This window comes from Dermacentor albipictus, chromosome 10 (genome assembly GCF_038994185.2).
Source record: "Dermacentor albipictus isolate Rhodes 1998 colony chromosome 10, USDA_Dalb.pri_finalv2, whole genome shotgun sequence".
Classification (NCBI taxonomy): domain Eukaryota; kingdom Metazoa; phylum Arthropoda; class Arachnida; order Ixodida; family Ixodidae; genus Dermacentor; species Dermacentor albipictus.
The window spans coordinates 5,619,840-5,633,813 of NC_091830.1; the positions used below are offsets into that span (position 1 = coordinate 5,619,840).

Below are 13,974 nucleotides of genomic sequence, written 5' to 3' on the forward strand. Positions count from 1 at the left end.
CTGATACTTACTTTTCTAGTGGACTTCCCACTACTTCTGGTGTTCCTCAGGGTAGTGTTTTAGGGCCATTGTTACTTGTCATATATACTAATCACATCGTTGACACCGTTACTCTGCGTATAAAAATTAAATTATTTGCCAATGACTGTTAGCTGTTTACCAAAATTATCCGCCTCAAGACCAAATCACATTAAATTCGTGCCTTCAAGGTATTCAGTCTTGGTGCGCTCGTTGGAATATGGAACTTAATACAAGCAAAACAGTCTTCATGAAAACTACAACAAAAATTAATAAGCTATAATTTGCCTACAACTTGCACCTCAGCCATTTATCAAGGTTAGCCAGTACAAATACCTAGGCGTTACATTAACCAATAACCTTAGCTGGAACTCCCACATTTCTTAATTATGCGACTCTGCTTTTCGGAAACTTTGCCTGCTCAAACACAAATTAAAACATGCTCCCACTGAAACTCGTCTAATTGCTTACACATCCCTTGTCCGTCCTAAACTGGAATATGCAGCTACAATATGGGATCCTTATACGAAAGCTAACATTTATGCCCTAGAAATGATTCGGTGGAAAGCAGTAAGGTTTATCTTTTTGAAATATCGCTTAACTGACTGCCCAAGCTAACTAATGATTGAATGAAATATTCAGACGTTGAAATTAAGAAGTGATTCCACACTTAAATTTCTTTTTTTACTTAATAAAGGCAAATTGTCTCTCTCCTCAGACTTACATCCATCCACTTGAGACTTGCAGAACAAGACATTGTCACTCTGTGTCACTAACACCTTACAGTGCCAGAACTAACGTTTTCAGATATTCTCTCTTTCCTCGCACAATAACGGAGTGGAACAATCTGCCCATTGAACGAATGGCCAGCATTGACTCAACTGAACATATATCTAATCAAATTGGCTGAATTTTTCATGATTAATTAATCTGTTGATCCTGCTGCCTAATGAACCTGTTATTGTTTCTGTTGTTTTTCTAGTTGATTATTGATTTGTACTTTTGCACTACTGAAGCTGTGTTGCATAAAATGATTTTGTTGTATTGTTTGTATAATGTAACATTTTACTTTCCTCTTCTAATGTGCTTGTCGCAATATATTTGTGTTTTACTTTGATTCAACATGTTCTGCTTTATTGTACATGTACTTTCCCTCCTGCTCAGGCATTCCAAGGCCTGCAGCATTTCATAAACAAAAAGAAACACAAAAATAATACACTCGCAAACAACTTTCTAAGATAATGAAAGGAAAGCTACAGAGCTGAAGTGCACATCTCACAGCACTCCTGAAGATAGTTGCACAACTCAATTCACACTCACTAAGGTGGGGAACAGAAAACATTACCATCTTACTCGCTACAGCGCTTACATGAAATAAAGTAAGATATAAACTACAACTACTTAATCTTACATTTGATTTTTTTGCTTTACTTTTACACATTTTGGCAAATGCAGAACAGTTGCACGTAGCCAGCTACACTGATTCTGTATATGCTTTGGGAGAAGTACATTGTTTCTTAATTGCATGCTATTTTAGAAACCATGTCACACACAACCTCACTCCATATTCTGATACATGAATCTAGCTTGCCTTTAATCTAGCCATGAGGGAGAGCAGAGAGTACTGGAAATGCCACTCTATTGTCAAACGCAATGAAAACAGGGGTACTGTTCTGGAATTCCACAATGTTGGCATTGTGAGCCAATCTGAGAGACTGTAACAGCCCTGTGAGCCAATAAGATCTGACAGAATAGCGAGTTCGACAGTATGCAAGTGTGGAAGCTTGGGCAGTTTGGCAGTGGTTCATTTCGATGCTGCTCAGTGCTCTTTCACTTCATACCTGTCCCTTACTCAGTTTCTTAAATCTGCATGTGCTGTGAATACCATCAAAATTAATCAACCCTATGGCGGAATATGACAAGTGTGCGAAATAGCACTTCACGTCATGTGCAGCTCTTGCACAACTGAGGGAAATTTAGAAAGATTGGTGCACAAAGTGGTCCTGCATTTTGATGAAAAAAGTCTAAGCATACGGCCTTACTTTTGCCATTTATCCTTGTTTAATTTAATATGTAGCTCTCATCTTGCATCACTGTCAGCCTTGTGCCTAATCTCATGATTTCAAAACTATGCAAGCTCTTTGACGAATGAAAGCGCATGTTCTGATTAGTTCTTATGGCACCAGTCCATATGGTGACAGATGGTTTCAAAAATTTTCAGTTTAAAAGAGATGGTGTATAAGTAAAACACTAGAAAGGAAATACAAGTGCTCTTCAGTAATGGCCACTTTTATTAAAATATAAGATTTACTTGCAGCAACACAGCGAACCTTTTACATTTGAATTGTGATACACACAGCTGCTGTGTGCAGAACATTTTCAATTTCAGATTTAAAAAATTAAATTAGTAATAATGGCTAGATTAAATGGCAGTGAACATAAAGAATATCAGGAGGAAGCACTAACTTGGGGCCAGCTCTGATTTCCCTATACAAATATAGATGCCAAATGCAGAATTGCTCTTGCACAATCACTTAACTGATATAAATTAAAATTGCTGCATTTAAGAAAGTATATTTGAGTCATTGTATAAGAAATTTTATACAGTTCCTTTAGGTTTATTACAATGTGCAAAAATTTGTAAATTTAATGAACTTGAAGCACAAAGTTTACAGCTCTGTAATTCTATCTCAGAAACATATTTTATAGTTATGCAACCAGCATACTGTAGTTTATATAATGCAGATATAAATGTGGTATAGCTTACTTAACATTGTCGCATTGCCTATCAAGCCTTGGAAAAGTCCCATTCACAACTAGGTAATATAATTCAGATTGATGTATGAAACAGCCAAAGTTTGATATAACAAAGACAGATATAACTGATTACCAGATATTAGTGAAGGAAGTCTAAAAGGTTTCTTCCCAATGCTAGCATGTAACAAATCTGTGCTTGCAACAAACATGGGATATAATGTAGGTATTTCTGAATCAAGAGTATCAATATCAATTTCGTCTGGTTTAGACATATCATTTGATGCAGCTTACAGAGATTAGGTATGGTACTACTATATCATTCTTTATTTCTGAAAGATGAGATGCTGAAACAAATATGAAAACACAGTCGCTTTTTCGCACTTGTTTCTTGATGTGCATTCAGGATTTTCTCAGTGTCAGCAAATATTCACAACACCTCAACTGCAGTATTTGTGGTCCCACTTAAAGACATTGTCTTTTCTTTAACTTTTTACCAGTCACTGGACACAAAAATCTGTACATAAGCACTTGTTCATGTATATTCACCCATGCTTCTGTCTGAAGCACTGAATCAGTGTGTTGCAATGAAAGGAAATCATGGATACCATTTTAATGCCGGAATAAAAGGGAGACATACACACCACAATGAGCTATTGTGGTGTCCATGTGTTCCTTTTGTCCTTGTCTGCTGGGGCTAAAATGTTATCCAAGTTTGCATACCAGCAGGCCCAACACACAGCAATGCCAAAGAAATCAATACGTGTGCATTACTGGCCAGTTCCAGGGACAACGCTTACAAACAGAGGAAGACACCAGGACACTTGAGCCATACGGTAGTATTCAACCCAGGGCTTTGAACCTGTACTCTATCTCACAAGTAACTTGCAGCACTGCCAAAGGTATGAGACAATATCCTTGTTTAACAGAATATAGTTCTGGGTGTAACTGTCTTAACTATTGGTGAGGTTAGAGCTTTTGGGGGAAGTGTTACAGCAATACGTGATATGTCAGACCCTCTGTACATGCACGTCGTATACCGTGAATTATTCTGACTGTTACCACCAGTAACCAGGACCACATAGTAACATGGCAATGCCCCCACAATCCACTTCGCTCGCTTCAACCCAAATTCCAGTTTGTTACTTGCTCTCCACTGACAGCAAGAAATAAATGGTATAATTAGCCATCGCTTAGTCTCACTTCACACTGAGCGCGAAGCATGAGGTATGTTGTGTTGTTATATTACTTTGATCAGCTGTTTGTCTGACGCTGCTATGCCTACAGAGGAGACACCAAGCTGTAAAAGAGGTGCGATCTCCACTTTGCAGGTGGTTTTCACTTAACAGCATTAGCACTGGTGTTGCACTGACAATGCGAAATGATCTGAAAGCCGAAGTGTCCACTGCATTAATTTACTGCTACACTCCAGTACGGTACATTGTGACAGCAGTGAGCAAACACCAACTAGAGGCAGGGCAGACGATACAGCACGAGTGAACACATTAAGAGGGGTGTTCAGCCTTAGTGTTGGCTAAGAAGGCTGCAAGAAACAGCTGAGAAAGAGTATGCATATATGAAGCAAAGCCCCACAGTCACATTCATGTAAACATGGCTAATGGTCATAGCACCAAAACATTTGTTGCATCAACAGCCATGCCTGGAAGCATGTATCAACAGGACAAACAGAAGATGACGCAGCACAGAACAACACATCTTGAGGGGCATTTGCCCTTTTTAACGGCTAGGAAATCCTGCAGCTTCCACAGTGCTGCAAGGAACTACCGATAAAGTATAGCAACTGACATGTTATGGATCTCTTTTTCTTTGCAACAGAATGCCCAAACACTCTGTTTACGGATCTGTACAAATCGCATGTTCAATGTGAACAACAACACGTGCTCAAATGTTCGCAACAAAGAGGAACACTTGTGTTCATCTGGCAGCTATGGCTATGTTTGCCATGTTCCAACACAGCACAAACCATCATACTGCCATGAACATGGCACCTTTTCAAGAAAGCATCAACTGTAGTTGCAGCAACTCTTCAGTGCAGCATGTACTGCCGTTGTGTTGACCCTAGTGTTATCGTGACCAGGAGCTCTCTGCGGTCTTGCCGTCGACACGCCAATCGCCCTCGTACCGTTTTCTCACCTGCGTGCATAAGCTTGCGTTAGCTAACACTTATGAACTCCACACATTTGGCCTACTATTTATGAGACGGCACGAAACAGCATGTGAACTTACGCATATCTCCACCAATAGTGTCCTACAGCCGCTAACTGCTTCAGCACAGTTAAGGTGCCAACTGCAGTGAAATTTCACTTCTGCTAAATTTGTTTTAAATGTGTAGCACATACTACCGAAGCACTCTTGGGAAAGCCAAAGGTCTGGTAATTATCTATTTTTCTAAATAGCAGCCTTTAAACAGCACCTAAGAAGACAATGTGTACACCTGGTGGTTAGCGGATATGACATCAGTCCCACCATATCGCCTCAGAGATTTCTCAACATGCTACAGGCAGCCGTGGGCACCACCTGATCTCGGAGGTTATGCTGAGGAGCTGTGCGTCCTCAGTGATGCATCACTTTTGGTGAGCAATAATGGCGACATTTTTTAAACTCAATTTCAGCATCAAAAACACCTATTCTTGCGAGCTTTTCGTGACAGATCAACATATATTTCAAATGTTAAGTTTTGCACAAAGGCTGCCCTATAGTATCTATAGTACCTGAAACTAGGCTTTTTGTGAAGTCCAAGATTTCGTTGAATTTGGCCTATAAACATATGCCCTCAACAAAAGTTTCAAGCACTCACAATATTGAGCATGAACTGTTTTGTCCATTATCTGTGGCCATATATTTAAGGAGTACTGACGTGACAGTTTCTACTTGTCATATTTTTTGCATTAATTGAAGGTCTGAACTTTCTAGACCCTATAATATATACTGGAAAGTGTCAGAACACCCTAAATAATTTAATGTAATATAGTACTTGCTCCTATGAAACAGCTTCGGTACATAGGTGGATGAAGCATGATGTTATGAAACACTGAATTTCTCCATTCCTGTGATCGTGGTGTGTGCCACATGCGGACATAACCAGGAAAGCACAATTGTTTACTCCTTTATAAGCGTTACCATCATACCTAACCTCTTGCTGCATAACAGCAAATTTTGCTGTCATGATTTTATGATAATGTTTGACAGATCTGGCATTTCAACTTTAGCATCAAACAAAAATATCTTACATTTCCAAACATTAATACTTATTTTTTTATGCACAAGAAGTGAAGTGGCAGAGTTTTCAAAACTTTGGAAATATGTGGCAGTACTCGTTTAAAGCAATGCAGAATACAGCACATTGCCGCCTTACAGGGATAATCATGCTCACCGAGAAAAGGAAACATTCAACACTATTGAACACAGCTAAGCAACACATCAGACCCTTTGTATAAGAAACACAAATATAATGAATTATGACATATAATGAAGTAAATATAAGCAGTGTCTCACCAATGTTAGCGTGCAACAAATGTATATACAGTTGGGATTTATGTTGGAATAACAAACATAATTTTATGTCAGATACTGCTTTGTAATATCAAAGTTCAACTGTACACCATTACAACTGCATAGAACTATAATTCTGTTAGCAACAGAAAATTACGCCTCCATGCAACATGCCATAACAGCTGCAGCAGTAATTGATTGGATTTTTTAATCCAGTGGCTACACCTAGCCTACGAGAAGCATAGCAGCAATGACCTCTGGTTTAATCTTGGCTGCATGGAGGTTTTTTAACGTATTCCAAATCTCAGCGAACAGATGCCTTTGCATTACATTCCCATAGAAATTTTGCTGCCGATACCAGCAGTCAGACTGTTGAGGGTGCCAAGAGGACCCATGTGCTGCAGCAGTTGTGAATAATGGATGATTGGCAACCATGTGAAAGGAATGAGGTATGTATGCAGCTTCACACATGATGTGAAAGGTCATGAGAGGAGTGAGCAGTACACAAGATGAAAAGTGCAAACATTACTCTTAGAAAAGTGGCCTCTTTGAAGCCAATTTTGTGTACCACAGTGAAATTGGACAACTGTGCACTTGCTCCTAACTATACTTGCAATAAATAGTGGCAGCACATTTCATGTATACTGCAGAACAAGAGCCACTCCATATGTTCTCCAATACCCATCTTGCATCAGCCAACTACATCCTATGCCTGTAAATCTCTTGATATTATTGCATAACCTACCTGTAAGTGATGCTCTTAGACAGGATATCGGCAGCTGGATTCTTGATTCATGTTACCAGTGCAAAATTAAATTGGACACACAAAGAAGATGCAGACACCGTCATTGTTTGTGGTGTCTGTTCTTCTTGTGGCAATTTCTTTATCATTCATAACAACTGTGTTACCCTAATAGAGCACCGATCATCTGCAAAAATGTGATCTAACAAAAAATCCAAGGACACCTAAGCACTTATGAGTAATGAATGTGAAAGCATAAATGTCTGATTGAACACCGCTGAGCGGTCCTTTGAGTTTTGCGCTGCGAGTAATGTGCCAACGCAGTAGGTGCTGCAGCAGCAGCCTGCGCTGCCTGCACCGCATGCCATCGACATCCTGGGCGACGAGAATCTAAGGAAGCAGCAATGGCCCCTCAAAGCCAGCAGGCACCACGTTGCTGTATCCGTGCCGTTGAGGCATGCTGGTGACGTAGCATCACGGTGATGCCCTGTCACCTCGGCAACACGTGGCACGCTAATGCAGCAGCAGGTGTTCCGTTTTGCCCGCCCTGCTCCATCGAGGTGTGCTCGTGACATGGAATCTCAGTCAATGAGAATTTAGGTGGCATTTCACTGCTACGGACACTGCCAGCTTTTTTGCTCAATGGGCCATTTGATACTTTTGCATCAAAACATGCGACTCACTGGCTGTAGCTGCTAAGCCACTTCAGTGGGTCTTGTATTCATTCAAGCTGATGCTGTAACAAGCCATGTTGCACATTGCTCATTGGCAAACCATTAATTGTCCTGTTACTAAGTCGAACTTTAACATAACAAACTAAGTAAATATTAAATTTTTCTCACCAACATTTGGCGAATATATCCTTGTAGCAAATATAAAATTATAAGAAAGGTATTCTCATGCCAGATGCCAATTAGTTATAGCAAGGATAGACTACCACCTTCATCCTCACATTGAGAGAATGTAACCACCTCAAAAAACACAAAAGCACTTACCTTCAGCTAATAAGAGTGGCTCTTCCAGCAAGAATACTGTCTGTTTCCAGTGTGTGGACTCTGCCTCCATTGCTGTGCTAAGGACAACCTGCCATACAAAAGCATGTGTTTGCACATCATTCTTATGTCTGGGCTACCAACTTATTATTACAAAAGTGATAGCTTGCTTTAGCTACTTCCCCTAATTTTGTGGTAGGCAGACAGCTACCTAACAAAATAGAGGGTAACAAGAGTGAGGAGAGTAAAGACTGGAGAGAAAAATGCATGCAGAGGAGAGAGGTGATGAGGGCAAGCACCAGGCTGTACCCTCTCCGCATGAGAAACACAGCGGGGTAACTGGAAAGCTATAGCTGAATGTGACAATCCTATTTTTTTTAATTTCAACCAGAATTTTATTACTATTACCTGAATTGAGAAGACAAAGTGAGCACCTTTAAAGGGCCCCTGGAACGGTTCAGACAAATCTTGTAGATGCGCAGAGTACAGCTAAGGTTAATAATTTGCACCATAATCTGTGTGAAGCATCTCATATTGAGAGAGCTACGGATGATTTCAAGTTACCCTCCTCCATAGTCATGCATTTTCTCCTCAATTTGTTCCCCGAGTGATCGGGGCTAAGCTCCGCTTTCACTGGCATGTCGTGTCATCGACTTCCGGTTCTCTAGGAGCGAGCGCGTGAAGCCTCTCCAAACTCTCCACCAGCTGCTTGGCAGCCGACCCCAAGCGAGAGCTATCGAAGCAGTGTGTGTTGCGAGCATTCTGTCACAGCACCGATCGTGTCTGGTATTTCGGTAACCACACGCGAGCTGGGCATTTCGACGGATGGCTGGAGGCATAAACTTAAGCTGATGAAGGAACTTTAGTGTATACAAACGTGAGCAGCCTGATCAGTCTGCATGGTCCAGCCACATGTTGGCGCAGAGCTTAACCAGCCAAATAAAGCGCTAATATTGCGCTAACCAAAACATTTTAAACATTTACAAAAACAATGTGCTGATGATTACACTCCTGCGAAAAATTTACACCAGCAGCAAAGAAGAATACAACTCATTACTACTACTGTGTGTTGGTGAGCTCTGTGCCACCAGGTTGCTGCACCAGGCAGACCAATCAAGTTTGCGCTTCTGCTCATCCCGTAAAATAGCGTGGTCAAATGGCCAGGCCCTGTTCCCAGGCACTTGCGTTTACCCGAATACCGGACTCACGAAACGCTTTTACAGTAGTAATCCTCCGGCGTAAAGTGACGGCCGAAAACGCACAAATTCTAGCGCCGATCAGAGAGCAGTAGTCCGATGCGCTGCAGCCAGTCCGCTCGTCTGCTGCCTTGCAGAGGGACACGGTGTCGCAGCTTGACATATTGCCAGTCGCTACGTTTGCACCCCACAACGCAACAAAGTCGAATCATAGTGCTCGCGAAAAGACCGAGACCAACTCTGACTACGGAGCTCTCGTCAAAACGGAGCACGTTTTAACACAAGCAAACGACCCTTGCTGTGTGCCGGAAGTGCTTAAGTGTAGTGAGAAACTGTTCTTGTGCATTCACTTCCTGTTACTTTCTTTTTATAGACACAAATTACCTACCATTCCAACTATTCCGAACAACATTTATTCCCCATAAAGTTTAAAAAATTATTGATGACACGCCCTGGGCAGCCAATCAGATAGTTCACCTTACTAACGTCATTGAGGCAAATGATGTCAAATGGGTAGGGGCGTCTTAAAATTCAGGTGAGTGATATGCTGCAATCAGCAGCGATGTACATTTCTTAAAACCTTATAATAAATTACACGCTTTACGCGGAACACTTAGATGCATCAATTAACCCTTTGAGGGTCAATGACGTAAATATATGGCGCCGCGAAAAGTCCAAAATGGTCGATGCAGTATACTTACAGCACCGTCTGTACGTCTAAAATGCGCACCAATTTTCTAACTTTTTCTTTTCCGGCATGTGCTGCCACTATGTGGGAATACAGGACGTTTTTTTCTCGCGCCTCCATTTCTTGGTTTTCGTTGCATGGTTCCTTTTAGGGCTAGTATGCTCCGGCGCGTCTATATACTACCTCTCAGGCATTGGCGTGCGGGCGGGCGGGCAGCGGTTTGGGTTTTGTTCCGCGGGTGGTTTCGGCTTCTTGGGCTCACAAAACTGATGGCTATCTAGTTACTAATTGCTCAAAGAGCGACCGCCTGTTTCTCGCTTGTTTAGTGCTCACAGGGGTGTGCAGAGGAAGGATGCTGCCGTGCATGCATTTCCTTTTGTTTTCCTTTTTTTGGAGACTCGCGAAAACTAATTGCCTCTGGTTGGTGAGAAGATGAAGATGAGCGGTAGTTTGTCACACATCTTGCTTTTTTGACAGGCACGCAACCACAGTTTTCTTGAGTGTGCTCACCTACGCAGTTCGATTACGCTATGGACGTAAATATTAGACAGGTTTAGTTTAGCGTACGCTATACGCTATAGTGTAGCGTACACTAAGCAGCGCATGTTTTCTACAATTTGGGTTGGCCGGCAATAATCTTCGGATCTCAGAGGCCATATGCCATCGTTGCGGCTATTTCCCGCCTGTAGCGATAGGTGGTATTGACATCTCGAATGTTTCGTTCGTTAGGCTTCGACTCGTTCGAAACGAGAAGCGATCTCAAAAACACCACAAGGTTATCTATAATACTCCGTCGTCGAAGCGGCCTGAGACTAAGCGAACGTGCATTTTACAAAAGCAACGCCAAATTCAATGCAAAGCGGGCAGCCAGGACTGCCGCCCTGTTTCACGCAAACTCCGCAAACCACGCAAAAACGCTAACGCTAACTCGTTTGCATTGCGTACGCCCGCTATACCCGCTGTTTCGTTTAGCGTTCAGCGCATGCACAGTGACGACCCACTATTTTTTAGCATACGCAATGGTATAGCGTACACTATACTAAGACTGTCTATTAGTGTAAGAACAGGAACATTTGACACTTGCGAAATATTCTCGTGTGTACATTTTCTAAACCTTAGGTGCAAACAATGCATCAAATTTTTAATTCTTGTAAGTTTATTTTCTTTTTATTGTTATTCATGAATAAATAGTAAATATATAGCAATGCAAAATATTTTTTTTCTCACTTTACGGTCACCCTAAAAAAATTACATTAATTTTCTTTTTTTTTTTTTGAAGTAGGTCCCTCAGAAGAATTGGAATCTGCAATAAAAAAATCGACCCTGGGTGGTCGCATATGGCGAAAAAAATTGACCCTCAAAGGGTTAATGATCACAAGGACCTACTTTATCGACTCGGTAAGTTTGTACAATATTGTTTCAGGGTCCCTTTAAGTAATTTATTGCACAAAGCAGCACAATGACAATGATAGCACAGCAACAATGGCAACTGTGGTATGACAAAAAAGTTGGCTGAATGACAAAAACAGAATGAGACGACTTTATCAACTGACATCAAAGACTACAAGTAACCGTCCTCAGATGAGGAACATTGACAATGAGTTCTGTGCTGGAAGTCTTGCTGTATACGACCATGATTCACTAAGCTTTGAATTAACCCCTCTTTAGTAATAGTCATGACCATGCCAATTACGCCATAAACATGTTGCAGGCATCTATCAGTTCTTTGACTCTTTCTACACCCGATATTATGCTCATGTCACTCTTGACCTGCCTACAAGAGAAATGTAAAGTGTGCACTCCAAGTGTTACACTATGCTGTGACATTGCACGTGCTCAAACTTGGTTCCTTAAGACATTACTGCTTTGCACAGTAAAACATAAGGAGCTGGGGACAGGCTTGCTACCGTTTCTGAAAAGAGTGCAATGACTGCCCACCACAAAGGGGAAAGAATAAGAAAAGCACAGGAAAGCCAGACTGAGAAATTGCAAAATATAACACCAAAGCGAGACAACAAGCCTACAGGGAGTGCTGGAAAGTCATTGTATGTACTAATGCTCCATAGAAGCCAAGGATGATCTGCAGGAAACACAGTGCTGCAAAGAAGGTAGACATGCAAAACTGCAACAACAGCTCAGAAAAATTGAATCTGTAGCACTGAGAAAAGAAAAACAGCAAAAAAGAAAGGGCAGGGGGGCACAAAGTACAGAGACACAGAACCGGATATTTTTCAACTTGAAACAAGAAATGTTTTTGCTGCTTACAGGCACTGGTAGCTCAAAGGTGCAGTCAAAGTAACCGGCCAATGCAGTGACCTGTTGTGTGCCTGGCTGGAGATCCAGTTCAAAGTCGCTCGCAAAGTCACTGTCCTCCATGCGGCACGTGTTCAAGTCAAGGTTCTGCGTGAATGACCCACGCAAACCAGATACACATGATCAGCATGGAAAACCAGGCAAGAGATTGTCAGAATAAATGCGCAGCATAGAAGAGAGATGGAGAACTTTAATGAGACAAAGGCAAAGCACTTGAAAGACTAGTAGGCAAGAATGGCGAGCTCTAATACAATGACTGTAGCAAGGCCAACTGCAATCAAATTTACCTTAGGCTAATTAGGTTATAAATTAGTAGTATATGCTATTAACGCAGCTTTGGCAATGTGGTTGGGCTGGTAATTCTCCAATTGTTTTAAAGGCTTTTAAATAGCATCTTAGCAAACAATGAGTGCCTCTAGTGCATTGCAGATATGGTACTGATCTTGGAACATGGCCCCAAGATTTTTACAGTGTACTGCAGGCGCTTCCCAATCTCGGGCGTCGTGGCTATGCACAGGGCTGATTCTCAATGTTCCAAGGGCTGCATTATTACCAGCAATAGTGATGGCAGTGTTCTTTAGAGTTTCAGCAAAAAATCATTTATTTTTGCTAGTTTCTTAAGACACATCCACTTGTACTAGTAGGGGCAGAAAATTTTGCATGGTGGCTGCTCAACGTCTGCACCATGTGATGCTAGGTTTGTCAGGTGGTCCAAAATGTCATCGCAGTTTGACCTTTAAGCTGTGAAGTTTTAGCTCTTATTCTCCCTATTTGAATGCTGCACATGTGAAATAGAGAAATACTCTTAGACATTACATGAACCAATCTCAATGAGAGTGGTTGCATTTAAGAGAAACAGACAAAGTCTATAACAAACTGAGCTTTCCATTGGCTCTAAAACTTGCCAGAAAAATTGGAAAAAATAAGAAAATGTCAGAAACGTCAAAGTATCTATATCAGAACTCGGCAACAGAGCATCTAAAGCAGAATAAATTTCTATGTTGCAGTAACTCTAGACAGTGCCACAACTTTGTGAATGAAGACTATTGTGAAACTCAGAAAATTGTTGCATTGTACATGAACTGTAAGTCAATATGGTAAACATTGGGATCCCTTTATGGAATTGTGGTATCTCTCTTTCTTGCACAGTGCTAGGTTTGTGTAAACATCACGCAGCAAATTTTTTTTTTCAATTTCTATAAAAGATTGAAGGGCCTAAATAAACCATCTTCTTCCAGCAGTCTTTAGAATTGGTATTCTCTTATTAAATACAACATTATTCAGTTAAAAAGGTTTGGTGGTTCCATAAACAGAGAATTCGTCTTCCGCATATATTAAAATAGAGATGATAAGAGTTAGTCTACCTTTGGAGACAAATTTTTGTTCAACCAGTTAAGAAACATAAGTCTTTCGTTACCGCGAGACAATGGTTGTTTTTTATAGGTCTCGGAAAAAATTATTTACAACTACAAATAATGTTCCAGCACACAGTACAGCATAGCATATCATGCATAATGAAATGCTCTTTCCAGAAACATAAGTTGCCAAACAAAAAAAATGTATTAGGTAAAACATAAAAATTCTAGAAAGCACCATTTTCGCTGCCAGTTCATAAAAACAACAATAAGAAAACATGATACCAATATCAAAGAAAATTCAGAATATACATTTCAAAGATGAATAACCTAGGAATGTATGAAAAAAATGCACAGAACACCGCCGTTCTTCGTATACAAAAAAGAAACTAAGACCAGTTCA

At 40.9% G+C, this 13,974-nt stretch overlaps 2 protein-coding genes across 2 annotated transcripts in view; one reads left to right on the forward strand and one right to left on the reverse strand.

The window, feature by feature from the left end:
- LOC135920296 (uncharacterized) overlaps positions 1–13,974 on the forward strand; it is a 197,492-nt gene that overhangs the window by 123,289 nt on the left and 60,229 nt on the right. The gene's annotated exons all lie outside the window — the stretch shown is intronic.
- Positions 3,072–13,974, reverse strand: part of LOC135920295 (protein arginine N-methyltransferase 3-like) — a 38,501-nt gene continuing 27,598 nt past the window's right edge. The window contains exons 7-9 of the mRNA XM_065454498.2: positions 12,169–12,303; positions 8,023–8,110; positions 3,072–4,926 (exon numbers count right to left, since the gene is read on the reverse strand). Coding sequence (XP_065310570.1) covers positions 4,820–4,926; positions 8,023–8,110; positions 12,169–12,303 — 330 coding nt within the window. The 3' untranslated portion in view covers positions 3,072–4,819. The remainder of the gene's footprint in view (positions 4,927–8,022; positions 8,111–12,168; positions 12,304–13,974) is intronic.